At 43.1% G+C, this 27,349-nt stretch overlaps 1 protein-coding gene across 9 annotated transcripts in view; it reads left to right on the top strand.

The window, feature by feature from the left end:
* The window catches only part of magi1b (membrane associated guanylate kinase, WW and PDZ domain containing 1b), a 158,602-nt gene that overhangs the window by 104,424 nt on the left and 26,829 nt on the right, over window positions 1-27,349 (top strand). For 6 of the 9 annotated variants that reach the window (XM_053483960.1, XM_053483958.1, XM_053483964.1 and 3 more), the window contains 7 exons: window positions 4,300-4,357; window positions 5,591-5,676; window positions 7,015-7,116; window positions 8,342-8,527; window positions 9,172-9,792; window positions 21,902-21,933; window positions 24,081-24,306. In XM_053483960.1, the coding sequence (XP_053339935.1) occupies window positions 4,300-4,357; window positions 5,591-5,676; window positions 7,015-7,116; window positions 8,342-8,527; window positions 9,172-9,792; window positions 21,902-21,933; window positions 24,081-24,306 (1,311 nt within the window). The remainder of the gene's footprint in view (window positions 1-4,299; window positions 4,358-5,590; window positions 5,677-7,014; window positions 7,117-8,341; window positions 8,528-9,171; window positions 9,793-21,901; window positions 21,934-24,080; window positions 24,307-27,349) is intronic. The other 3 variants (XM_053483963.1, XM_053483962.1, XM_053483959.1) reach the window with 2 other exon arrangements.

Below are 27,349 nucleotides of genomic sequence, written 5' to 3'. Positions count from 1 at the left end.
TATTTTGCACACCTTTTAAGATGAATAGTCTAGTGTCTAAAGTTCAATTCAATTTTATTTGTATAGCGCTTTTAAGAATTAACTTTGTCGCAAAGCAGCTTTACTCAATCAAAACAATTATTTAAGTTTGTATGAAATGTGAACGTGTATAAATCGAAATGATAAGACTGTCCCTGATGCGCAAGCCAAGGACGACGGTGACAGTGGCAAGCAAAAACTCCCTGAGATGGTAATAAGAAGAAACCTTGAGAGGAAACAGACTCAACAGGGAACCCATCCTCATGTGGGTGAAACGGATAGCAGGGATTGATCCTAATCATTCTGTGTGAGACTGGAAGTTCAGTATTACAGTTTAAAATTGAGTCCATTCTATTTTTGGAGGCTCAGGTAGACTGCGTATAAGACTCACTTTGTCGGACTTTAGAACAAATCGGACTTACGAACTGGAACTTCCAGAACAGAAGTTGTTCGTAAGTCGGGGACTACCTGTATTCCACTAATAATAGGAGTAACGGCCCAATTGGAATAAAAATGGATCATGTTAACGTCTCAGTTGGAGCCGTCTGACCTATTACAGGCCAATAAGAAAGAAAGGGGGGTGTAAACTTTTATTAATGTGTTCAGTAGGTAAATATTAGCCATGTTAACACTGATCTGATTTTTTCCAGAATCGAAATTTTATTTCATTCCGGTTTAGTAAACTCAGCAGAAACAAACAACTCTCCCCATCTGTCTGTCCTTCAGACTCTTATACTTTACACTCAAATATGATCTTTGGAGGAGGAAGGAGCGCACTGATTGGCTCACATTTCACATAAATTTAAAATCTAGCCAATCATATATTCCGTTTAGTTCAGATTTACTTAATGTATGAATGACCGAAAGTGGCAAGGAAAAACTCCCAAAGAAGAACCAGACTCAACAGTTATTGTTATTGGAGACTCGTGTACAAAACGTAGAAAGCGGAAAAAGATGGCAGGTTTAACCATAGACATCTAAACAAGTCTAACTAAACTTACATTTAGAGTCAGAGGGACAAAAAAAACTATTCCAAGTTGTGTTATATTTTCTACAATTAAAAAGTTTCATGTTAAAAAAAAGAAGTAATATTCTGATTAAATACTTTGAACAGCCTCAATGATCAGATCAATCAGCGTCCAGGTAAAAATTTAAGTCGTGATCTTTAATCATAATGATTTCAGTCCGACTGATGAAAAACTGTCCATGTAAATGTAGTTCATTTTGTCATTTTTACTTTGAACCATAAAGAGGGAGAAGCAGAGATTTTGTAAAGATTTTTATATTTAAATATGTTCTTTAAATCTTATCTTTTATTATTGTCTAAAATCTAAAAGGTTTTATTTTAGTAAGTCTTTTAAAACAATCTCTAACGCATTTAAATTTCGAAATGTACCGCGGCAAAAAGTTTACATATTATGCTTTTTTTATGATTACGTTTTAAGATTCTTTTTGCGAATTTGCATTTAAATTAAAGCTGTTTTTAAAACAAATGCTATTTTAGTCTGTAATGCATATCCAAAATTTATACACGTATGTACTGTAGACGTAAGAGGAAGCGCCGTTGGTAACTCTGCGTCCGAGTCATTTCAGGCGACATTGTTAAATTGTTAAATAATGCATGAGGGAATTGGACACAGTGATGTTGGTGATTGTGCTGCAGGTGGAGCCGATTTAATACACTACGTGAGCTGTGCTGTGTTTTGGCTCTCCACAGCTTCTCAGTAAACAAACAACTGAGTAAACAAGCAGAAATACAGGAAAGGTAAATGCTGGTGAAGGTCAAGAAAACTCAAGCAGACACGCTGCGAGGAACGAAACCACCCGAAGACTGTTAATTGTTCGTGAATTAGCGTAGACTGACATTTATGGATTCATTAGAACAGAGCAGCAGTCAGGCTAATTTGTTCTCGCGCTGCCAGCGAGAGATACCGACTCCGGTTTGGCCACGAAAGCAAATTGATACGTCCGCCATCCAATTAACAGGCGACAGAATTAAGACGCCGGCTCCCCAGAGCAGGACCGGTGACGTTCCGCTGGAGCCGGACCTTATGCTAATGAAGCGCCTGTGATTTCTGTCACAGCGGCGAAAGAGACGCTGCGCGCACAGGCGTAGCAGTGTGCGAGGCTTATGTATAATTCAGCACAAATGATTTTGGTATTCATCGCTCACAGGAGCGGCGTTATTGCGCTTTGTAGCAGTGAATATTAAAGTGCACTTCAGTTTGTGCTTTCAATCAGATGTGCTATAGTGAATCAGCGTTAGAGGGATTTACAGCAAAACACACACTGACAGTCTCGACTACCAAATAGGTGTACCGCTGCAGGGGCCCAAGTCCTGTTTTATGGTAATTAAAACAAGCTGGAGTTTAATCCAATGATCTGGGAAACACATTATTTTAAGAAAAAGAAACGTTTTTATTTATAACAGGCAGATGGGTCATGTGGATGTGCCACAAAAACTTTTCTTTTTTTTCTTTTTATTAACATTTGTGCTTCTTCTTCACTCATCCCAATGATTGTTTTCCAAAAGCAGCATGTGCTCTATATCCCTCTGTCATGCTAACTTATCACACATCAGTGCTGTCCCTCTCTAAATTCCCTCAGCGGACCCCATCATGCTCTAAATTCCCTCAGCGCACCCCATGATACCCAAAATTCCCTCAATGCACCCCACTGTACTCAAAAATCCCTCTGCGCAATCAGTTGTACTCAAAATTCCCTCTGCGCACCCCATCATACTATAAATTCCATCAGAGCACCCTGTCACACTCTAAATTCCACCAGTGCACCCCATCGTACTCTAAATTCCCTTAACTCACCCCATCACGCTGTAAATTCCCTGAGCGCACCCCATAGTACTCAAAATTCCCTGAGCGCACCCCATAGTACTCAAAATTCCCTGAGCGCACCCCATAGTACTCAAAATTCCCCCAGCGTACCCAATTGTACCCTAAATTCCCTTAGCGCACCCTATTGTACCCTAAATTCCCTCAGTGCACCCTATTGTACCCTAAATTCCCCTAGCGCAGCCTATTGTACCCTAAATTCCCTATTGTACCCTAATTTCCCTTAGCGCAGCCTATTGTACCCTAAACTCTCTCAGCGTACCCTATTGTACCCTAAATTCCCTATTGTACCCTAATTTCCCTCAGCGCAGCCTATTGTACCCTAAACTCTCTCAGCGTACCCTATTGTACCCTAAATTCCCTATTGTACCCTAATTTCCCTTAGCGCAGCCTATTGTACCCTAAACTCCCTCAGCATACCCTATTGTACCCTAAATTCCCTCAGCGCAGCCTATTGTACCCTAAACTCCCTCAGCATATCCTATTGTACCCTAAATTCCCTCAGCGCAGCCTATTGTACCCTAAACTCCCTTAGCATATCCTATTGTACCCTAAATTCCCTCAGCGCAGCCTATTGTACCCTAAACTCCCTCAGCATACCCTATTGTACCCTAAATTCCCTCAGCGCACCCTATTGTACCCTAAATCCCCCTTAGCACACCCTATTGTACCCTAAATTCCCTTAGTGCACCCTATTGTACCCTAAATTCCCTCAGTGCACCCTATTGTACCCTAAATTCCCTCAGTGCACCCTATTGTACCCTAAATTCCCTCAGTGCACCCTATTGTACCCTAAATTCCCTCAGTGCACCCTATTGTACCCTAAATTCCCTCAGTGCACCCTATTGTACCCTAAATTCCCTCAGTGCACCCTATTGTACCCTAAATTCCCTCAGTGCACCCTATTGTACCCTAAATTCCCTCAGTGCACCCTATTGTACCCTAAATTCCCTCAGTGCACCCTATTGTACCCTAAATTCCCTCAGTGCACCCTATTGTACTCTAAATTCCCTCAGTGCACCCTATTGTACTCTAAATTCCCTCAGCGCACCCCATGGTACTCTAAATCTCTAAATTCTTTCATCGTACCCCATCATACTCTGAATTCCCCCAGCGCACCCCGTCATACACTAAATTTTATCAAACACGCGGTTCAGTTTACTCTTCACAGGTACCTTGGATTTTTAAAGACTTTTTGTTTTCTAAAGAGATCCTATCCATATCTGTTGCATGGTTCTTTAAATAGCACCGGGGTTTAGATTCAGGATTGTTGTGTTGTTCTGTTTCCTCCCTCATCACGGTATAAATGATGTATTATTGTCCTCCTGCCTGTATGATCACCACACCACTATTTAATGATAGGAGGATTAGTGTTTGTTCATTAGCAGCAGCAGTGGAGCTCATTTCCTCTTCTTCTTCTTTTTCTCTGCAGAGTTGCCCGCTGGTTGGGAAAGGATCGACGATCCAGTGTACGGAGTTTATTACGTAGAGTAAGTAATGAAATGAGTCCGTCTAAAGTGCACCTCCGGTTCCCCTCAGGGTCGAGTCCTGTGCCTTGATTCTGGTCTAAAGCCTCACACACAGACCCAGACCAGTACTCGTGCTGATCGAAACTTCGGCTGATGTCTACATCATTTTTAAAACTTGTCTCTGTCTTCCTGCTTGTGTGTGTTTATACACACATTATGCATAAACATCAGTGCACGGCAGGTATTTTTCACCATGTCCCAGAGGTGCGGAGCCTATCGTGCTTTTTTCTAACTCATAATTCTAAAAAGTACTGTAAGCCTGGTGTGCATTTCCTCACCCCATGATGCCACTTTGCTGTGATAATATGACGCTATTTACTGTAATCCAAGGCCTGATTTCCTAAATCACATAGATGAAAAGTGCTGTTTATGGATCAGCAGGGCCCTTAGGTATATCACGTCTAGAGTTGAGCCTGAAAAACTTATCACATAGGAAAAATGAGACGCTTTACAACTTAATTAAACAATATGATGTTTGTCTTTATCCAAGATGAAAATAATATTTTAACAAGACCAGACCATCTTCATTAAGACTGACGAGCATAGAAAGAACAATTCTTTCACCAAAAACTGATGAACAGAGGCTACACATACTTCACCTCCAGCACCAAAGCCGAGATCCTGATCCTCCTTTACTTTATTTTACACTGTTAATAAAACAGCAGAGTCTGCCTTTACATTTTTTTTTCCAGCCAAATCATGGTATCGGTGCTAAAAATTGTCACCTAGGTAAAAAAGTCTATTTTCAGATTTTTAGATTTTCAGACTTTTAAATTAAAAAGTCATAAACCTGAAAAGTGTAAAATGCTAAATTGTTAGGATATTGCAACATGAATTTGACAGGGTTACGGACACTACAGATCTTTTGGGAGAAAATGAAATCCTTAATTTTGCACGAATGCTTAAATTTAAGCATCAGTTCTTTACAGGTCATATGCTTCTAGAAGCTTACACCAATCTTAGTATCAGTACTCAGGAAGAAATATGATTAATTAGCATTTTATAAATGATTGTTGTTTGAAGCGAGATAGCGTAACGCTGAAAAATGGCCATTTACGGGAAAAATCTTCTCTCCAAAACGGCAAATTGAAATGTTTAGTAAGATTGGTCTGTATTCTGTATTATATGTACAACACAAAAAAAATAAATCATCACCTATACTATGGTTTGGCTTTCTGTCCGTCTCTCTATCAGTCACGTCAACAGAAAGACGCAGTATGAGAATCCCATACTGGAAGCTAAGAGGAAGAAGCAGTTGGAACAGTCACAGCCTGCAGAAGGTGAGCGGTGTATTTAAGATTTGTTCCTTCTTTTCTATTTTTTTTCCGCTGTTATCCATTTCCATCACAATCATGCTGGTTTAAAATCCTGACCAACTGAAGATGTCCTTGAATAATGTTTTTGTGAAGACTCGTAGAGGTGGGGGGAGAAAAAAGAAGAAATATCTTAGCAAAAAAAAAAAAATGTTTTGAATATAATTTCCTGTAATGAGACAGAATTAACATATTGCACATGACTAAGTGAACCTCCCCATCCCCCCCCCTCACCCTGCCATATCCATCAGTGTTAATGGAGCACCATAGGACGTCCCCGTGGGCGCGCATGGTGTTTATCAGCCAGCAGTTTCTTTTTGTGCTGTGGTCAGAAACTCACCCTGATGATGGACTGCGGTGCTGATAATAACGACCCACCCAAATTACAGCCTGAATCCTGAGTTAATGCCAAAATCGCCCACATACCGTAGCTTACAGTTAATACACACTGTAGACTTGTGTTACGAGTTGATTTTAGCACCTTCTTCCTCTTCATATAACTTCATACAGTATGTGTTACATCGTGTTTCCGTCTTTCATCCATCCATATTCATTTTCACCAAGAGGTTGTATTTAAAGCTGATAGCATAAATGTTATCAAAAGGAAATAAACAAACAAAAAAACAAACATCTGGCAACCTTGTAGGAATGACCACGCAGCTGTACAACCCGACTCTAGATACGACTCTAAAACTTTTCCTTTTCGGAATATACCTGGACGGTAATACTCCTGCCCTCTGGTCTGATGGATAGTGTACTTGGGAATAACCTGAACAGATGGAGCTCTTCAGTGATTATACAGCCTACAATGTGACCTTTACGGTCACCGGATCATTCCATATATTACGTGTAAGCTTATTATATACTGTAGGATGGACATCGAGCTGCTGTCCTGTTCTTAGCCGCCGAGAGTGTACAGTATCGAGCCTGTTGTCCCTGCCCTATTTTGCATTTAACGTACTCTGTGAAAGGCCCTACTTTAAATGCAGGCTTGTCCCCATGGGACTTGGCTCAGGCCCCGTTTCCAGCCTTCTAAACAGCACCTTCATTATCACACCACCTTTCCTTTTTAACCCCCCTCCCTCACTCTCTCTTTGGCACATATTTTTTTATTTATTTTTTTTTTTTTGGGAAATTTCATTCCGCCCTCGGTTGCTGTAGTGCCGAGATTGCACCCGAGACCAGCGAGAGTGTTGTGTAGACGCTGACAGCCACCTCGGCTCTTACAAAAACCTGTTGCACTGATTAGCATAAGAAGGTGAATCTGTGGTATTGTGGTAAGACAGACAGATCTTAATCTTTCAGAATGGAAAGAGGAGAACGCTCCGAGAGCACCGCCGGCCATCTACGCCACCATTCGGCGGGACAGAAGCCCCGAGCCTCCTTTACCCTCAGTAGAGGCCAAACGTATGTGAATCGTCTTTACAGATCTAAAAGGCTGCACCTTATCCTCAGCTCACTTTTACTCTTCTTCTCTCTCTCTCTCTCTTTTTTTGTTCTTCCCCCTCCACACACCTTTTTTTTTTCTTTCTCTTTCTGAGCTGGTTTCCAAGTGAGGCATGGTTACGCTAGAAGCCGGCACATCACGTACTGATCATTTTGTTCCCCGTCTCCCTTTTTCTCAGCTCTCTTTCTCTTGTTCTTGTTCTCCCTCTTGTGCTTTGAAAACCCTCCAATTTATATCAATTATTAGGCTTTGTGAATGACACACAGTTAACACATTCAGGCTAAAATAATAGGATAATAGCTCTCTCGCACGCCACCCAGCATCACTTCTGATGAGGTCTTTCAGCTCTTTCGCAGCATTTGATTCGATGGCTCCAGCGTAGGTGTAAGATGGTCATGTGGTCGTGACTGATAGGCCCGACGCGGAGCCTGTAAATGTGCCTCTTTTATCGGATGACATTAACATTTCTTTTTATGGTATTCTTTAAGGGAAAGTGCATTTCCACACACAATACTTAGATGTTTCAAAAAAGGAACTGTTATTCTACTATTGCATTTTTCATTTCTGTCTTATTATTTGTGTAAAATAACAAAGAAAATGTATTGGCAAGTTGTTTAACAGCTCTCTTTATGCACAGTTTTATAGGTCACACCACATAGGTTGTAGTTTTTCAGACTTAATGTATCCCACTTCTTTGACATTTACATTAAGGCATTCGGCAGACGCTCCTATCACGAGCGACTTTACAAGAGTGCTTTAAAGTTTCCATCATTGATTAGATCTTTAGTGCTATGAAATATCTCAAGACGCAGTTATTTACGGTGAGATGGTTTTCCGAAAGAAAAAATGCCGATCTCTGGATCCTTCTGATACTCTTGTTCTCTGTGTGATGTCACTCAGGTCTGGATAAGCCAGTCTCACATCTCCATCAGTCCTCCGTGGCGTTTCTTGCCTCCTGTGCCTCTCCTTGGGTTCTGCTTATCTGATGTTATCTGCGTTTTCCTTCCTGACCCAGTGTTCCATTCTTTCTAAAATGTCTAAAATAAAATGTTTGTAGGCTGTATGTACACACCAGCTCTGAAGTGTTGTAGATCTTTGCTTCATTTCACCAGGAAACAAAGTTATCATCCGCCGTATGGCTGGTTTATTCCCGCTTTATTTTTTATTGCTCGTTGTTCCTCACAGGAGTGAAGCCTTTCTTCACGCGGAACCCAGCCGAGCTGAAGGGAACGTTCATTAACACCAAGCTGAAGAAGAGCCGCCGCGGTTTCGGTTTCACGGTGGTCGGAGGAGACGAGCCAGACGAGTTCCTCCAGATTAAGAGTCTGGTGCTGGACGGCCCGGCCGCTCTGGACGGCAAGATGGAGACAGGTGAGCGTTGGTTTCTAAAGGTCTGCTGGATTGGTCACGATTTCAGATTATGAACCAGAAAGATGCGTCAGGCCTGACTTCCATCTCGATTTCGAGGTGAACTATTGCTTTAGTGAATCTGGTTCACCGCCATGGTGATCCGCTTGACTAAAGGCCGCTTGCTCTGTACAATCCAGCCTCTTGTTGTCCGCCTCCACGATGTGTGAATTCATGGATACACCGTGAGTTTACTATAATAAACCCAACATAATGCAAAATCAACCACCCCTGAAGTTTTCTGTTCCGTCCCATTTAATGGTAATGACTGTTTTACAAAACAAATTTCGACATCATCTTGCAGATATTATTTCATAAATGTGTTGCACTTTAGGTGTCTTTCTGTGAGATATCGGACTCATTAGCCTCGATATTGTTCTCATAATAAGCTCTGATTTTGTTTTGCAAACGAATAGAAAACTAAGCATTTTCATTACGGTGGGAAAAAAAAGGAAATTATGAACCGTTGCACGTCTTTGTGCCAATGTTCTGATGTGTAACAATACGACATAATGGAAAGCCAAACATCCATGGCTGCCTCAAGTCGCATAAAGTGCAGGCTGCTGTAGTTACCCCTAAATGTCTCCATCTTCGTCTTTTTTCTTCAGGTGACGTAATCGTCAGCGTGAACGACACTTGCGTCCTGGGCTACACACATGCACAGGTGGTAAAGATCTTCCAGTCCATTCCCATCGGTTCCATGGTGGACCTGGAGCTGTGCCGGGGCTACCCGCTGCCCTTTGACCCCGACGACCCCAACACCAGCCTGGTGACCTCTGTGGCCATCGTGGACAAGGAGCCCATCATCGTCAACGGCCAAGAGTCCTACGACTCGCCGTCCAGCCACGGCAGCCATAACGGCAGCACCAGCGAACCCCCGCGCCCCTTAAGCCCTGCCCACGAACCCACCCCGGACGGTACACAGGAGCAGCGCTTCGCCGGCGATGCCGTGACCTTGGCGTCGTCCATCGCCACGCAGCCCGAGCTGATCACCGTGCACATGGAGAAAGGGGACAAGGGCTTCGGCTTCACCATCGCGGACAGCCCGGGGGGCGGCGGACAGCGGGTCAAGCAGATCGTGGATTACCCACGATGCAGAGGGCTCAGGGAAGGCGACATCATCGTGGAGGTGAACAAGAGAAACGTGCAGAATCTTACTCACAACCAGGTGGTGGATCTGCTCAGCAAGTGCCCCAAAGGCAGCGAAGTCACCATGCTGGTCCAGAGAGGTGAGCGCACATGATTCCTTATCGGCTTTTAGTCGGATCGAACGAAAAGGAAAGGAAACAGAAGGGAAGAATAAAGAGTGAGAGGAAAGAAGGAAGGAAAAACAGGAAGGGGCAAATAGAAGAAAGGATAGAAGCGACAGTGGGGTTATTAGGAAGTATGGAGAATAGTAAGAATGGGAATAATGGGAAAAATGAGAGGAGAAAAAGCAGGAACAGAAAGGAAGGAAGCTGGAAAACAAGAAAGGTAGAAAATAACAGCAGATAAGAAGGAATGATGGATTTAGGCAAGAAGCATGAACCTACAAAAAAGCATTAAAGAAAGAAAGTAACAATGTAAATGCAACTATGAAAGAAACGAGTAAAACTAAGAGGAATGAAAGAAAGGACAGCTGGACAGAAAGCACAATACGAATGAATGGAAAGAAATGAAAGGCTAGTGTAGCACTGCAGGTGAAAGAGGAGAGTGTGATTGTATGAAGGAGATGAATTGATTGTGGCAAGAGACAGAGAGAGAGAGAGAGAGAGACTCTGATGGTCTGACATTTAGTTTAGGGTGAAGGACAGGCTTCATGACTATGGCGTCTCTCAGTCCTGCCCCCTCCTGGAGACATTCTGCTGTCACCCTTGCTCCTTTACTTCCTCTCTCTCTCTCTCTCTCTTTCTCTCTCTCTCACACACACACACACAAACACACACTTCAGTTGTGAACCATCCAGTGGAGTGCGGTGACACTTTACATTAATTTGCAGCATTAATTGACATGAAGAAAACCCTGACCTTCAGAATAAATTACACACAATTAACGATATAGTAATTAACACATGCATCATCGATTGATGCTTTTTGAATGTTAAGTAAAATTAACACTAATGAATAAACCCCTCACATTAAGCAATATGAATTTAATCCCTAACTGAAAAAAAAAAAAAACAGGTAGGAGTAAACTGCGTAAACGATATTCAAACGAAATTGCTAGTCAACGAAAGAGCCGCTCATTATCTCAACAAGTGCGTTATAAACCGGGAAGCTTGCTGTTTCTGACCAATCAGCTGTGAGAACTCCACGGCACTGCAGTGTAATGCGTTTTGTCATGTTGTATCAGCAAAGAGTAATATAATCGTGATATAGGAGGAAATCTGAGCATTATAAGCTTGTTATTATTGACTGGGAACAGTCGGGATAATGCATATTTCATAACGGACCGTCAGTGCGCTAATGTAGTCGATACTGGGTGTGGGTTGTTAAGAGACGCTAGAGGATGTTGCATGTGCCAGGGGTCTGAGGAGTTTTTCGAACCGTCATGCATGTATTTCAAGTTGCATTCGTATTTGTTTGATGCGTAATGAAATGAAAGTGAAATATCCCAGAGCTCAATCCATCCGCAATTGATCCGTAATCCTGATGGGTATCTGACTTGATCCCAATCTGCGAGTTGCCCACGTGTACGTCCATCATCCTACGCTCGTACGTCAGCGCGTGAAAGTCAGAACATAAATATATATATGCTTGCATGTACAGTACGCGCTACCGCTCGCCCACACGTGCGCCCGCACGTGCGCCCGCACGTACATCATCATTTAGACCTGAAATACTCTGACTGTCGGTTGATGCGGCGTCTCAAAGGAAGCGAGCAGGTGAAACTGAATTGATGGATTAGTCACTGAAAATGCCAAGGTCGTCAGCACCAGAAAAAAAAAACAAAAAAACACACTCAAGTTGTTTTTATTTAGGCTGAGCACATTTACCAGCAAACGCTCTCTACAGTATGTTTTCTCTTTTCCTCTTAATCGCTCCAATTAGCCGGATTATGGTCCGTAAAGGAAGCACGTGGTGCATTCATGCCCTGCGTAGGAGAGACACTTGTTGGTTCGTCGTTTTCGTGAAGCCCTTTTGTAACCTGATGCCTGAAGTACAGCCGGGGAGCGGATGTCAGAGATGCTTTTGTAGCCATACAGTGTTTGTGTGAAAGAGAGAGGGAGAGAGCCTTCTGTGTCCTTGAGCTGCGATTTTTTTTTGGTAGAATCTGATCGCAGACCTTGAAGAGTTGTTCAGATACTTTAAGCAATGCAACGCTGGACCAGAATGATTAAACAAGGACTAAACAAGAAGCCAATGCATAACTCATACATTTTGCGGATAAATGCATTTTATTTAAACCTTGACATCAGTAGGTGCTTTCCTTAGAAATAAATCAAGATCTCTGGACAAATGAAGCAAAGACACTCTGTACCTGGTGTCATGAAGATTTTCAAATTATAAATAGGAAGTACAAGAAAAAGCAATCACGATGAAAGGACAGCCTTATTAAACAACGTCCGGACACAAAAAGCTGTTCAGCCGCAGGCCAAGACGTACAGTAGGAATTCATCCCTCGAAATAAGTACATCCGCTTCAGTAATGTGCAGGTAGGAACTTCACGGAAGCACTTAAGACTGATAATGTGGCAGGATGGCGCGGGGGCCGCTCTACAACAGTTTAAGAGATAACAATAAGCAATGACCTGCGCTGCAATAATCCCGTGTCCGACACATCACGCAGAACTCCTCCGCCTGAAACACTAAAAGCAGACACGTGCATCTAATATTCACGCTCGAGCATTAAGGAAATTCTTTGGGAACATAAAGCCAAAAACATAAATAGGACTCTTTGAGAAAATCTTTTCAAGGCCACGTCAGAAGATATCGGTGTCAAATCTTAAGTGGTTTTATAAACTCAAAATATATTAAACAACAAAACCAAAAAGGATTAAATGGTTTTTTTTCCCTCTGTAAGTCCTTGGCAAATTTTTTTTTTTTTTTTTTTAAAGATATTTTATTATATATATTATTTTATCTGTGTGTATGGGTATGATATTAAGGGATGGAAATCACCAAGGAACTTCCGATATGATGATATCACAATACAGCCGTGCCGATAAGTAAATTTATGTCTTTTTGCTAAAATTCTTTGTAAAACTTAACAAACAATTCGCTCCTACAGTACTGCACAGGATGTCGAACTACCTACCAATGTGTAAATAGTTTAAAGTGCACCACGTGCAGGATCGTACAGTACAGGAAGGCCAACATTTCACCAAATATTTTTTACAAACAAACATATTTTAAACTCATTTAAACAAAAAAACAACAATTGATATTGGAGTCAGTGTGGTGGTGGTACATGAATTGAAAGAGTTAAAAGGTTAAAATAATCTGCTGAGCTTTAATGTAATCAGTGATATTATTATTATTTCTGGTTAAAGCCCACGTACATGTATTTCTGTACAGCAGAACTCTCTGTCTAACTTATTAATACAAAGAAATCCCATTCTGTAAGGTTGAGTATCTTACGCCTTGTTTACACTAAGTTGTCCCTCTTTTATCGTCAGACTAATACACTCCCTGTTCGGTAATCAGAGAGTGACTCACAGATGAGAAATGGAAAAAGTAGATCGGATAAAGAAGAAGTTTTGTCTTAAAAATTAACTTATACTTATACCACTTCAGCGCTGTTATTTCAGCCAAATTGAAAATATGAACTAATCCCAGTCAAAATATTCACTTTATCTTTTCTAATTAATATCTATTGGTGCAGGTGTTTGTTTACATTGAGACAGTAGTGCATTAGGAGCTTAGTTTAAAGATCATTAAATCCAGCACATAACTGTTCATAACATCACTTTTACTCAACATTCCGATTTCACTTATGGTGCAGATTAAACTTGAGGCAGAGATCTAAGTACTGCAAGAGTTTCATTAATTCTGTCCAGACGGTTTTGCTTGATGCTGTGACAAAATCCGGTTAAACAGACAAACAGACAGAAATATTCTGAGACTGGTTTCAGATCCTCAGAAAGAGTAAGTTCTAACCAACGTACAGACAAAACCTTTCTTTTATTGATATAGATGTTTAAAGTTATTAACATATTTGTAGCTTTAGGCTTCCTGATGGATGTGATGTCTGAGATCTGAGATCAGTAATATCACTTCTGCTTTCCTTTCGCTCCTGGAGGGAATATCTGCCTGATCTGCTCTCACCTTAATCTTAATTACAGCTCTGTGTGTCAGTCACAAAAGTTTGCCCCCTCCAACACACACACACACACACACACACACACAGTTCACCTGACTTCTCTCCAGCATTAGCAGATGCCTGCTTCTCCATTCACTGCGCGTTAGGTGCGATGACATTTAGACCAGATCCTTGGCGCCATCTCTGAAAACAAATTAGCAGACGACCAGAATCTCATGGGAGGAACGGGACAGAGAGAGAGAGAGAGAGAGGGAAGGCGAGGGAAATGATTTTGACTGAATATACAGCACGGTTATCAGGAAGGTAAAAAGCCAGAGAAGCTTAACAGAATAATTTAATTGTTAAACCAAGAGCTCGACACACCAGACACACACGTGCCGAGAAGCCGAGCTTTTTATAGCCAAGATCCTTTTAGAGGCGCAACACTGGCTCTCCGGTTGTACTTAAAATTCACACACTCGCCCACAGAGAGGTTCAAGTGCTAAAATGTGTTTCAGGCTTTGCTAGCATGCTGAGCTAGCGTCCTCAGAGAGTCAGTACAGGTGTATGTGTGGATTATAGCCTCTTTATGTTTAGAGGCACGGAAAGGACATGGCACATCATATTTTTTTCCCCAATTATGGCTATACTCTGGCTCCTAGACTCCTAATTGGTCGCCATGCAACAATCTTTTTCTGTGTGTGTGTGTGTGTGTGTGTGTGTGTGTGTGTGTGTGTGTGTGTGTGTGTGTGTGTCAGCTTCCTTACTATGGTAAGCTTTGCTGATAAGGTCTAAGTTGCTTTAATTGGTCCCCAGTGAGACGCATGGCTTCTGGACGAGTCCTGTATGATCCATCTGGTCTACAGTAGGTTTCTTAAACTCGCTATTACTCGAGTCAGTCAGCAGTGACGTCTGCGCACGTTTCCCGCGCGCGCTAGAAATCTGCTGTGTGCAACACGGCTGTCTCGGCTAACTTAATTAGGACAGACGTTGATGAGATACCGTGTGTGTGTGTGTGTGTCTGTGTGTGTCTGTGTGTGTCTGTGTGTGTCTGTGTGTGTGTGTATGTGTGTGTATGTGTGTGTATGTGTGTGTATGTGTGTGTATGTGTGTGTATGTGTGTGTGTGTGTGTGTGTGTGTGTGTGTGTGTGTGTGCGGGCTTATCTTTTGCAAGCCTAGCATGCCTTCGCTGATCTCATTCTATTTTTAGAATATGACGTTAATAATACAGCTGATCTCGGACAATTTTTCAATGTGAGATTAAACACACCTTCAAACACCAAGGTCTGAATTAAAGATGGCGGATGATTCGGCAGCAATAAACAGGGATTGAACCAGAATTTCAAATAAAAAAGAAAAAAAAAGAAAATAAGAAGCTACTTTAGAGGAAACACTGAATCCTGTACCTTTGTTCAAAGGTTTAACAGAAAGGTCCTTTCTGCCTCTTCTGAGATTTATAGGTTTAAGGTCATTTTTAGATATCCAGACAGGTCTCCAGTACAAACTGAAAAAAAAAAACAAGCCTTAAGTTTAAACAAGGCAATTTGATTTCCCCCTATTGTGACCTCATATAAGAAACGCCCCTCCACCTGTTTTGTTGCTGTTTCCTGGTGGGCTGCCTCTTATTTACATAGACACCAAAATGGTGTGTTCAGAAGAAGAGTGAAATAAAGGGAGTTTAATGTATAAATGCCTGATCTGCGCGCATTAACACACACACACATTTTGCAGGAGCTCTGAGACTTGTGTTAACTTCTTATAAACATAGTACAACACTGCACCTTTAAACCTCGAGACCTTACTGTATTTCTCATCGTGTATAATTGTCACGCTAAACACGCTTAGATTTTTGCCCTGATGGATTTTCGGACATTTATATCGGTATAATTTTCACCACAAATAAGTAACTAACAAATATACACCCGGGCCTGCCAAGAACCCGGAGAAGATAAATGAGAGTGACGCAGAGCAGACAGGGGGGATTGATTTAGCGTTTTTAAAAGAAGAGGCACAGGCTGCTTTCCCTCTACTCTATACATTAAGGTTTTGCTGACGGCGTGCGAAGCTTTAATTAACGGCACTGGGGTTTTTCAGGGGGGGCGAAAAAAATAACAAAATTTATAACTTTACAAAGGCTGTGTGTCAGACACAGTCAAGAGTGTCAGTGAGACACGGTGATCGTTAAAGGCTTTAGTGTACTTCATGTGGCGATGGTGTTTGGCTGGTTTCCATAAACAATGTGGCGTAAGGCCCTGTGTGACCAAGACTCTGAGTTATACTCGATCTCATACCGAATTTCCCTTTCTTGCTTATTCGATAAAACAAGCAGTTTTGTTTCTTCCTTATGTTCTAACATCCATTAATGTACTCCTGCGTTGTTGTAGTTCAAAGTTTGCCAGTGCGACGCCAAGACGTTCAAGTCAAAACCGGGACTTTTGGTTGTGATTTTGATCAAAGTCTTCCTTTATTTCTGTCAATAATCCCCTGCTACACGAATGCACTTATCCCTGTGTTTCACTAGTGCTTGGACACCATCTACGGTAGAAAGTTTTCTCCTGACTGAACTCCGGACGTCTGAAACGCTGGCCTCCCAGGAACTCCTGTAATGGCCCAAACATGTGGGAATAGATCGGAGTGAAGTCAGGACTGTACCGGAGATTGAGCTGGATGTGATGCCTGATCCGAGATCAGTGATATCACTTTTCATTGAGAATATTTTCCTGATCTGCTCCCATCACTCTCTGCTCTCACCAGTAACTCCCAGCCTCGTTGCTTTAAATTGCAAGTGGTGTTGGCGATAATAATTTTGTGTAGGGATCCCATAGGCAGATGCGTCTCTAATGCAAGTTGCTGACAAGTTTTGTTGATTTTCAGGGACCTAGCGTTCCACTCGCTGAATGTTCACAGGAACGACTGCAGTGAACTCTGCAGCTGGGTAAGATAGTGAAGGTAGCGTTCATCTCCACAGACGTTAATGCTGGAGTGATGCTCGTTATGCACAGGCGCCTCCGTCTTCCTTTAGCACCATTATGGTGTTACTACAGTGTTACTGAGTCTGAGTTTATAACGTATTTGGTTGTGTTTACAGAAACGGCGAAATGCATGAACAGCATGGACGTGTCTGCATTATTTATTTATTTACCCAGCAGCCATGATGATTTAATGACCTCAGAGTTGAAAAGACCCTCGGGGTCATAACCTTTGATTCCTCCTAGTTGGAAGGTTCCTCCTAGCTTCTTGAGACGTTCCGGAGAAACGCTTGATGCCGATAATGACAGAGCCGCCAACCGCAACCCTGTGCGCACCTTCTGTTTATGGCAACAAAAGAGAGACGCTAGACAGGAACAGACAGCTGTCTATGGCTCCCGTGTCTCGTCACAGCTGCGACCGCTACACAGGAGAGATTTTCAAACATTTACCTAACTGTTAGGAACTGACGCATGCTTTTATTTATTTATTTATTTATTTATATTTGGCAAGCTCTGTGTGTGTGTGTGTGCGGCCTTGATCAGAACAGATGTTTAGGAAGCTTTTGGTACCCGCGTGAGTTGACGAGCGCCGCTACATCACTCGAAGGCTTGCTGTGTGTCGGCGCGTCTCCTTTCACCTCGCTGCATCCTTTCAACGTTCCCGTATGCTCCGTCGGTTCCGAGTGGACTGTTCCGCGCTCGCTTAGAGGAACATTAGTCGAGCTGTGAAGTCGTGTAGGCGTGAGGGCTTAGGCGCTGAGCAGCAGGTTTTTGTGTGCGTGTGTGTCTTCATACCTCAAGAGCACTGGGTCAGGCTCCATCGGTTTCCAGGGAAACAGTCTGTTGCTCCTGTGTCACCAGATGGACCTGACCATTGGAATTCGTCCCTCACAGTATGACTGCATGCACACACACACACACACACACACACATTCTCATCTCATTTAACACGGCGATTAGTTTCCACTGAGCCTGACGATGGTCATGATGTTCCAGTTCATGCTGGTCTTCACCCACAGACACAGTGTGAGCTCGGCTCCATTTCAGTGGACGGTTTATTGAAAAGAGATGCCTTTCTCATCGGGTTGAACTTCACTCTCTAGATTCTGATAATTAAGCTGATATTCCAATCAGTCGAACATCAGGTGTGACGCGACACCTTGGACCAACGGACTCCTTCTCCTAGAAAATAGCTTATATACAGTACGAACGTGCAGATTTAATCGTCCTTCAATATTAGAACCTGATATCCGATAATTATCGATGATATACGTTAGTTACAACTTGCGTCTCTTTCTAACTGTAATTTAAATAAATCAGCAAAAAAAAAGTCTTTATCACTCTTATCATTACACACACTTTCTTTTAATATTCCAAAATACAAATCAGTTAGAATTTCATACTTTCAACTTCTCACACACGATAAAACAAAATATTTCAGCTTACTCTTATTGCACTTGGAACAGATTTCTGTTTAAACAATAATTTAGGAATGATTAACACTCTCACCTACAAGCAAACTGTGTCATGAGGACGGGTTTCTTCAGCCGTCTCTCACGCTGCACTTGTGTCTCGGAATGGGTTAGACAGTTTTTGTCAGAGGCGAGTTGGAGTCGGTTTCATCTCTTGTTCCTGCAAAGTCAGACGTGTCTGGATGTGTATTTAATTTTGTGCACTTTAATGCCTCACTGTTTTCCACGTACATGGTAGAAAAGAGTACATGACGGGACTGAAATGGCTCTCCTTGTGGGTTCTTACTGTCTTTATCCACGCTCACCTTGTGCTCGTCCTCTCGTCTGTGTGTGTGTGTGTGTGTGCGTGGTTGCGTTGCCGTCCGTGCCGTACAGCCCGGCTCATTTGCTGTCTCCTCACACCGCACCTTTGAGCTGACGTCTGTCTGAACGAGCACCGTTCCTCTGCCGTCCGCCGATCAGAGCGAAGAACAGATGAAGGGAACGGCAAGCGGGAAAAGCAAGGAAAGACAATGAGAGACAGAAAGAGGGAGGGAGTTTTAACGTTAATGGTCTGTATCTCTGCTGGAAAAAGGAAAAAGGAAGGCAGGATGCTGTTAAAGTGTGATTCAGTGCTTGAAAGGGAAAGAAGTTCAACTTGTCTGCTCTGTCATTGCTAAAGTTTTAATCATTATGTGTCACCTGTCAATCAGCACTTTTTCACTTGATCGCGTGTAGGATTTTACATGAATTTTAATAGGTCAGTGCACTAATTCAACAGATTCTTGTTTAAGCACGACGCCCTCAGCTCTCTGGAGCGATCAGGCAGCACCCCCACACCCACCCTCCCCATCAAAATCTCTGATCCTGCCCACCTTTCATTATACTGAGACTCACACCTGGCCCCACCCCCTGACTTTGTAGATGCTTCAAGACATTTGAGACTGCTTCATCAATGTTCATCAAGTTGTTCTTCAGCTTCTTGGTATTAGCCACATGGCCACACCCCTCAGCACTCTGACGTGATCAGTTTAGCCTTGGATTTTTGTGGTGTACCCCTAAAGAGGTAGGGCACCTTCACCACCACGGGCCAGGTTCCATACCGCAGCTGCTGGGGCATCACTACATTAGTTCACTCATGCCCAGATTAATTAAGGAGGGTTGATTCTGAAAGGGGAAAAGTGTAAAAGCTCTTTCACATCAACATGTATGCGGATCTGGTGATCTGCTGTAACAAGTTATCCCTGACTCACCTGGGAAAAAGAAGCTGTGAAATCACTTTTTTTTTTTCTTTAGACCCGCCCCTCAGCCTTGTGATGTCACCCATCAGATCATGCTCTCAGCTTTCTGATGTTGTCCACCAGGTTAAACTCTCTCAAGTTTCTTGTTTCATCCTCCAGGCCCCGCCCCCTTAGTTTCATACATGAAGCCCTGCCTCCGCAGCCGCTTTTTAATGTTATTCACCAGGCTCCACCCCCTCAGCTTTCTAGTGTTATCCACCAGGCTCCACCCCCTCAGTTTTCCACCAGGCCCCACCCCTACGCTTTCTTTTGTTAGCCGCCAGGCCACACCCCCACCTCCAGCTTTCTAGTGTCATCCACCATGCCCCACCCACTTAGCGTTCTAATGTCATCCACTGGGCCCCACCCTCTCAGCTCTTTTTGGTCATCCAACAGGCCCCACCCTCAGCCTTATTCTGTCATATACCAGGCCCCACCCCCCCTTCTCAGCTTTCTGATGTCATCCAACAGGCCACACCCCCTCAGCTTTCTAATCTCATCCAACAGGCCCCACCCCCTAAACTTTCCTTTGTCATTTACCAGGCCCCACCCCCTCAGCTTTCTAATGTCGTCCTCCAGGTTTCACCAACTCCGCTTTCTGATGTCACCCATGAGCCCTGGCGCTAAACTGTCCTGTTTACACTCTCAGATTTCGTGTGAAACCCAGCAGGTCATGTCCTCTCATGTACAGCACATTCTCTCTTCACCTCTCCATGCCCCCTCAGCTTTCTGGTGAGTTTCACCCTCGGTCTCCCCCTGGCTCCGCCCCTCAGCCTTTTAGCATTACCCAGTTGACCTTGCTTTTCACCTTTCACTTTTAGCCCCACCCCCTCGGTTTTCTGGTGGTGATTGACCTTAAAAAACATGCTCCAGTCAAAACCCCTTTTTGTCTCATTAGTGTCCTCGTTTATTGGCAGCGTAACGGATGAGTGTGAATACAGCATGAAAGTGTGCAAACTGTCAAATGTTAACTTACTCTTAAAAGCCGCGTCCCTGTTATGCGTGTTTCGGACTCGATGTTCATTCACCGTGTTCAACATCAGGATGAGCGATAGACACGATGAATGAAACCAGACCAAGGCACTTATGGAATGCGAATAAGCTTTAGATATAATAAGAGCTGCCATAGGTGTGTGTGTGTGTGTGTGTGTGCATGCATCCAGCAGTGCTTTGCCCTTGGGACAGTTCACAATCAATAAGCATTTTCGTGCTATCCGGGCATAGATAGAATCAGGACACACAAATGCACGCACACACACACCCAGCTGTAAGATAGACCATTTCACTGAGAATGAACTTGACTTGATCTACAAGTAAACATGTTTGTTTATGTATTTCTTACACACACCAAACTGTCACAGAATTTTTGATTAACAATGAAAACTATGAAAACATGTTTTATCCTGAAATTGTCTCAATAATAAAGGGGTGCTGATGAAGGGGTGTGTTCCCCCACTCATGTTTTTTTTGTTGTTGTTATTTCGTGTCATATCCGTTACGTGTCATATCCTGTTCTCTTGTTACTATCGATCTTTGAAGCGTTCATCTACGAGTACGTAATTTACGCCCCACGTGTCAACCCACATCCCTGAGCTGAACGGAGAAAGAGAGAGAGAGAGAGAGAGAGAGAGGGGAATTAAGAGCAGGGGAGGGGAGGGGAGACATATATGTCCCTGTGGTCCCGACAGCCAGGATGGAAGAGACACGAGATAGGATGCGAGAGAGAGAGAGCTTGTGATGGATGCGCAGCAGGGGGAGGGCGAAAGGCGAAAGCACGAGAGGGAGGAGGAAAAAGACGAGCGAAGGGGAGCCTGTAGATTCGGGAGGCTTCAGAAGAGGAGGCACGAGGAGCTGGCATGCTGGAAGATGGTCTCAGTAAGAGGAGAACTGAGCGTTGCCTATAATTTAATGTTCAGTAGCTTGGATTCCTTCTCCATGGGTAAAAGATTAGAACCTGTCCGGTGTCTCTGCCACTCTCGCGCCCTTTATTTATTTATTTATTTATTTATTCATTTATTCATTTATTTTTCCCCCCTCCTGTCTCTTTCACAGCGTAAGCGTTAGAGTAACGGATGTTTTCATGCCTGTCTTTTGAATTTTGCACGGGTTCGGTGGATTGTTCCTGCTCTGAGTGTTGAATGCTGATCGAGATTGCTGCTTTTTAAAAAAAAAAAATTTTTATTCATTTATTTTTCGCCACAGCGAGCGGGAGATTAAGAGTGAGAGCAGAGACAGAGAGAGACAGAGACAGAAAGAGAGAGAGGGAGAGAGAGGAGGTTGTTGCTGCCTCTGCGCTGAGCGCTACAGTCAAATCTGTTCAGTCTGGAATTGCTGTTGCCTGTGGGGAAGGTGACATTTAAGCGTGCGATATTAACATTTTCCTCTGTTGCTTTTTTCTTTCTTTCTTTCTTTTTTTAGGGGTGGCTCCTGCCAAGAAAAGCCCAAAACTGGTGAGTATTCTATTTACGAGATTTCTCACTTTCTTTTTTTTTTTTCTTTCTGTTTCTATTTCTCGATTTCTGCTGTTTTTATCCACTGTTGCTTAGCTCCTTTTATATTTGTGTGTCCTTTGCTGTGTGTGTGTATGTGTGTGTTGTGCGTGCATGTGTGTTCGTTCGCCTGCAAGTGTGTGGCTGAGGTTCTATATGTGCCAGAGATAATTGGAGGGGTTTGGATGTTGTCAGTGATCAGTGTGAGGAATCCTGGGATGCTGCGCCGGGAGGAGGGTTTGTTTGCGTTCGTCTCGGCACCGAGGTTTTAGAGACGTCTCTAAAGACGGAGAGGAGCTGGAAGAGCTCCAGAGCACCTCCTACAGGAGCGTGTGCTTAAAGATAGTGGTTATGTCAGCTGTTTAAAAAAAAAAAAAAAAAAAAAGAGTCTGTCTCTGACCCATATTTCTTGCGCTTAAAAGGTGCAAGGCTACACATGGCATAGTTATAGCAATATACTGTAGATAGCCATCATACATATTAGTGAACTGGATGTGCAACAGAGGGCACTACTGATCCACGCTGTTAGAAGAAGACATTAAGTTTTAATTCTTATATTAAAAGGCTTTTCAGGCGTTCTTTGGATAGCATGTGTTCAGGTTAGATACAGTAGGACCACTAAAGTTTTTTGGATATCCTAAGAACCTTAAGGGTACGAGACGTCACCTAGACAACCCCCCCCCCCCCCTTTATTAAAGCTTTAGTATAGAAACAACCTTTTTAAAAATAAAACACCTAATAGACCAAGATTGAACAGATCTAATTAACCATGCATAGATTCTTTTTCTTTAATGTCAGAAAATGAAAATGTTACAGCACATTCGAGGCTCCTCAAGGGATTTCTTAAGGAGTTCTTCAGCTTATCTGTTTTATGGGGAAGGCTATTTATAATGCTGTATTTTAAAGCAGAACTTTCAGCTATTTCATCATCCGTTTATGCAATAAGACACAGAAATGGTTTAATCTATGCATCCCCCTAAAGGCGCCATCGATTTGGCTCGTCTACACACAACCCTGTAACGGCGGGTTTAACATTTACAATACGTTTCAAATACAGCCGCGTTTGTTCACATTCTTGGAAATATGTGAACACTCTTTCTCCACAGTTTCCCTGTGGAGTTGCACCATGTGGGCCAAGTCCCCGAGAACGCCGTTGTTGGTTATCTAATGCGCTAACTGTAGTTATGATACGGAAGCGCCTCGATTTCACTCCCGCTCTCGCTTTCACGATTATCCCGGATCTCAGCTGGCACATTACCGCACGCGGAGACGTCTTTTTAATTTAGTTCAGCTGCGTCCAGCGATCTGTTGTTTCCTTCTTCTTGGGTTTCCTCTACAGATACGAGATAATTGTTTCAGCTCGCAACTGTTTCAAGTAGATGTGTGTGTACAAACCGGGACAGGACTAATGGTGTAATCTTGATACCGTGTATGTGGGTTTTGTTTAGGATGAGCCAATGATTTACCTATCCCAAAAACAGGCCTGAAAAGAATTCAAGAAGGGGAAAAAAAAGTGCTTGATGCCTACATGGCGGAAACGTAGAGATGCGTTATAAATTAAAGCGAAAAAAAGTAACATATAGTAGTGTGTTAGGCGGCCATTCTCACCTTTCTGTTAATGAATGCACTGGAGCAAGGAATGGTTTGTCTACAAGATCAAAAAATCACCCACCGTTGCTTTATTGGATAAAGGCGATCAGTCAGGAGAACTTAATGTTTTGTTTTTGCAGTGACGATTCTCTTCAAAGGGACAAGTGGTCCAAACCACTCCAGTGGAAATAAATAAACGCACCCACATCATCACAGACCCACTTCATTCTTTCCCCTTTAATTCGTGACCACAGCTGTAGCTCCGAATGTACGTGAAACACATTCGAGAATGGACATACAAAAAGTCAAGTGGATTAGTTTGAGTGTACTTCAATCCAAACTGAGCTACAATAACAACATCTACTTCTCAGCTTGTGTAGTAGATTGCTCTTTTGAACTCTCTCTCTCTCTCTCTGTGTTTTTTTTATTTTTTTATATATTTTTCTCTATTCTCTATATTCTCACCCCCCTCATATGCACTTAAATCTCAACATGCGTACTCGTCTGAATGCCCACAGCAACCGCTGGAGAGAAAAGACAGCCAGGGTAGCCACCGCAGCGTTCCCTCGGACTCGCCTCTCCACTCCTCGCAGGCTCCATCCACGGAGACGGCGGCCCCACCTCCGCCCGCCCAGCCGCTGCCCGGCCTGCCCCCTCAGGAGCCGGCGACAGACGGCACGCTCGCCAAGAAACCAGACCCGTTCAAAATTTGGGCCCAGTCCAGGAGCATGTATGAAAGTAGGCGTAAGTAATATGGGATTTTGGTGGCGGGTACTTGGGGGGCTTTTGGGGAAATGTGGGGTCAATAAATGGGCAATAACTTGGAAGAAGGAGGAAATTGGTGCGCTTCTGATTATTCCTGGCTTTGATACACTTTTTCTTTTTATTCTCAGGGTTTTGACCCTTTCCCCCTAGTTAGAGTATTTATTTTTCTTCCAACCATTGCAGAAAACAATAGGCAGGGAAAATGGAAAAAAAAATCCGCATCCAGGTTAAAGCCTCTGTAATCCACATTGGCCATTTTGCTAACCACAAACTTCCATTTTGCATACTCTGTGTTTCAAATCTCATGCTGTCCATCATGTCGCTATCTCCAAAGCATTGTTCTACAGTTGCTGTGTAAGTGTATGGCGGTGTAGCATCACCAATCCTGAAAGCCCCTGTGTCGGCGGTAACTGAATCAAAAGTCTGCACATCAAAGCGAACGACTGAACACCAGTGGACACCCAAGTGGGGTTCCTGTTTGGCTAACGATGCAGTCTATGATATAGTGTTTCAGTTCCAGCGGATAGAAATTACATGAAAACCTAACAAGCAAAAATAATGACCTCCCAGACTGGAAAGCGAGCTTGGCATTAGCTTTCAAATCTTTCCAGTCGCTTTAATACTCTGTGGCAGCAATCTACGATCAATTACCCCCCTCCCCCCTATTGGTCATTTCCATGCCATTTAGGATGCTTTTCCGGTGTACACTTTTACTTCATAGTGTGTAAGCCGTTTTTCAGTGATGTCGGATCCAGAACTTGTAGTCGAACAACAGCTGTCTTTGCCAATGCTTCCATTAGATCCATCAATATCCCTGTCATAATACTATCTCTGTGTGCATCAGGAGAGTGGAGGATGTTTGCTGATTGGTTGAGTGTCAATTTAATTGAACTACCTTACAAGCATTGCTATGTTTTGCTAGATTCAATATTATATAAAATCTGTAAAACTTTCTAGTGCCTGTCAGCTGTCACAACTCGCCATTAGTGCCCTTGGCCCAACTCCAGCACAGTTAGATATCGGTGAGAATATAGCTCTGCAAGCCATTAGCTCTGTGTAAGAATCCGCGGTGTGATTTTGCTGTCAGGGACCATTATATTGCAATGCTCCGCTGTCCACACTTTGTGTAGTAATAATTAGCCTTCTTTATGATCTGGACCGTTTAGAACAAAGGTGCCAGAAATTGACCAATACTATACCGGCTCTTTGGGCCAATTATATTTCATCTTTCCATCAGTGTTCTTTTACACCCTAGTGCCTGTTCAAAATCACGGCCCTCCGACACATTTGCAAATAACTGATGGAAGCCGAAGATGGTAAATCCCATATTTCTTTCATGTGCCAGACAGACAGGTCAGCTAATTAGCCGGAATACCCTTCGCTCATCAGCCAGAAGTTGCAGGAGAGGACACGTGATTCTCGGGTCCGGAGAGTTCGGCGGCTAATCATTTCTCCAGTGACCCCTGCTTTTATGTAACTCTTTCATTATTGAACACTTTTTAAAGCAAAGACGGGCCATGAGAAGCAGCACTGCCCACGGATCTGAGCAGGGGCGGTGTATCAAAGAGGACCTGGCAGATTAGATAAAGAGAAAGTTGCTTCTGAGACAGCTTATGTTAACTATGTTCTTTTTAAAATCTACGTATATTCAATGGGGACATGATTTGGAGCTGGGTTGAAACATGAGGTCTCACTCCAAGAACAGCCAATCTCTTTGCAGTGAGACGTAATTAGAGGTAGATCAATTAGATTCTGGTCGATCGCTGCTTTTGAAGCCAGCCAGAAGTCTGTAAAGCTGTGCCTGAGCATCCCTGAGAGGGAATTACAGAGTTCAGCTTAAACACACAAAAGTATCATTAAGTGACTTCAGCTTAAGTGAACGGAAGCTGAAAGCTGGAGTGCACCATAATAGACAATTTGAAGACTCATTTCTGCAGCTTAATGGAAATTGAATGATTTGGGGAAAACTGACCACTCCCAACGGCGGCCATTTTGCATGGAGCTCTCTGCCTCTTATTGCCTGGGCGATGGACATTTCAGTTTTAGCCTTAATTTCCAGATCACTGCATCATATGCACTGGGAGCAGAACAGCCAAGGAAGCGCAGAACCCCTTTTGAGGTCAAGTGCCTTAAAGAGATACAAAGTCATGACAAGGTTGCATTCAAGTCTCATTTTATTGGTAACTTCAAACAATCCAGAACATGAGATTTCTGACATCACTGCTGATCTCATGACTGCCTGGACAAGACTAATACTTTTTGTTCTCTTTCCCAGGGCAGGTTTAAATGGTTCTGAACAGTATTATTAGAATAGTATTAGTTCCAGCATTGCTAGCTCTTGACCTCCGTTTGACATGAGATGATTTCCATTCATCTTTCATGGACTCTACCTTTTCCATCACTGCAGAGCGTCGGAGAAATAACAAAGTAGTTCACTGCTTGGGTCGGTGGAGAAAACACTTGCGCTAATTGGCGTTGGGAAATACGATAACACCCTCATCAGAATAACCGATAAAAGAGGCTGCTGATGATTCAGTGGACAGATTGCAGCCCAATCTGCTCCTGTTCCTGGTGCTCCCATAATGCTTCCTGCTGCATCAACTCCAGTGCGCCGAATAGACCCAAATCCCTTCATCCAATCCCATGACTCTGTCAAACAATACCATCTATTCCAACAAGTAGGTCTGGTAACCGTAATTTAAAGCTCGATTTCGTGTGGGAAACGATTTAAAACTTTGAGTCGAGAAAACACTAATGTCTAACTTCAACGATTTTAGCCTTAACTACATGTCTTGGCTCTGACTGGGATGTTAATCTTAATGCCCCTAGTGATTTGCCTTTTAGCACATGATGATTTAAAGGTCATTATTCCAAATGAAGTGAAGCTGGTACCTCACGAGTAACCATGTGTTTACAGATTCTTATTAATTGCCATCTTCGAAGATGTCGTGAAATTTTGCATATAGCAGTAGCATCATGTAGGATCGAACCATATGGCAAAGAATTATTTCAGTCAATTGTC

The sequence above is a fragment of the Clarias gariepinus genome, chromosome 23, assembly GCF_024256425.1.
Source record: "Clarias gariepinus isolate MV-2021 ecotype Netherlands chromosome 23, CGAR_prim_01v2, whole genome shotgun sequence".
NCBI classification, from domain to species: Eukaryota; Metazoa; Chordata; class Actinopteri; order Siluriformes; family Clariidae; genus Clarias; species Clarias gariepinus.
The sequence above is the reverse complement of the archived record's forward strand: the minus strand, read 5'-3'. Positions and strand labels throughout refer to the sequence as shown.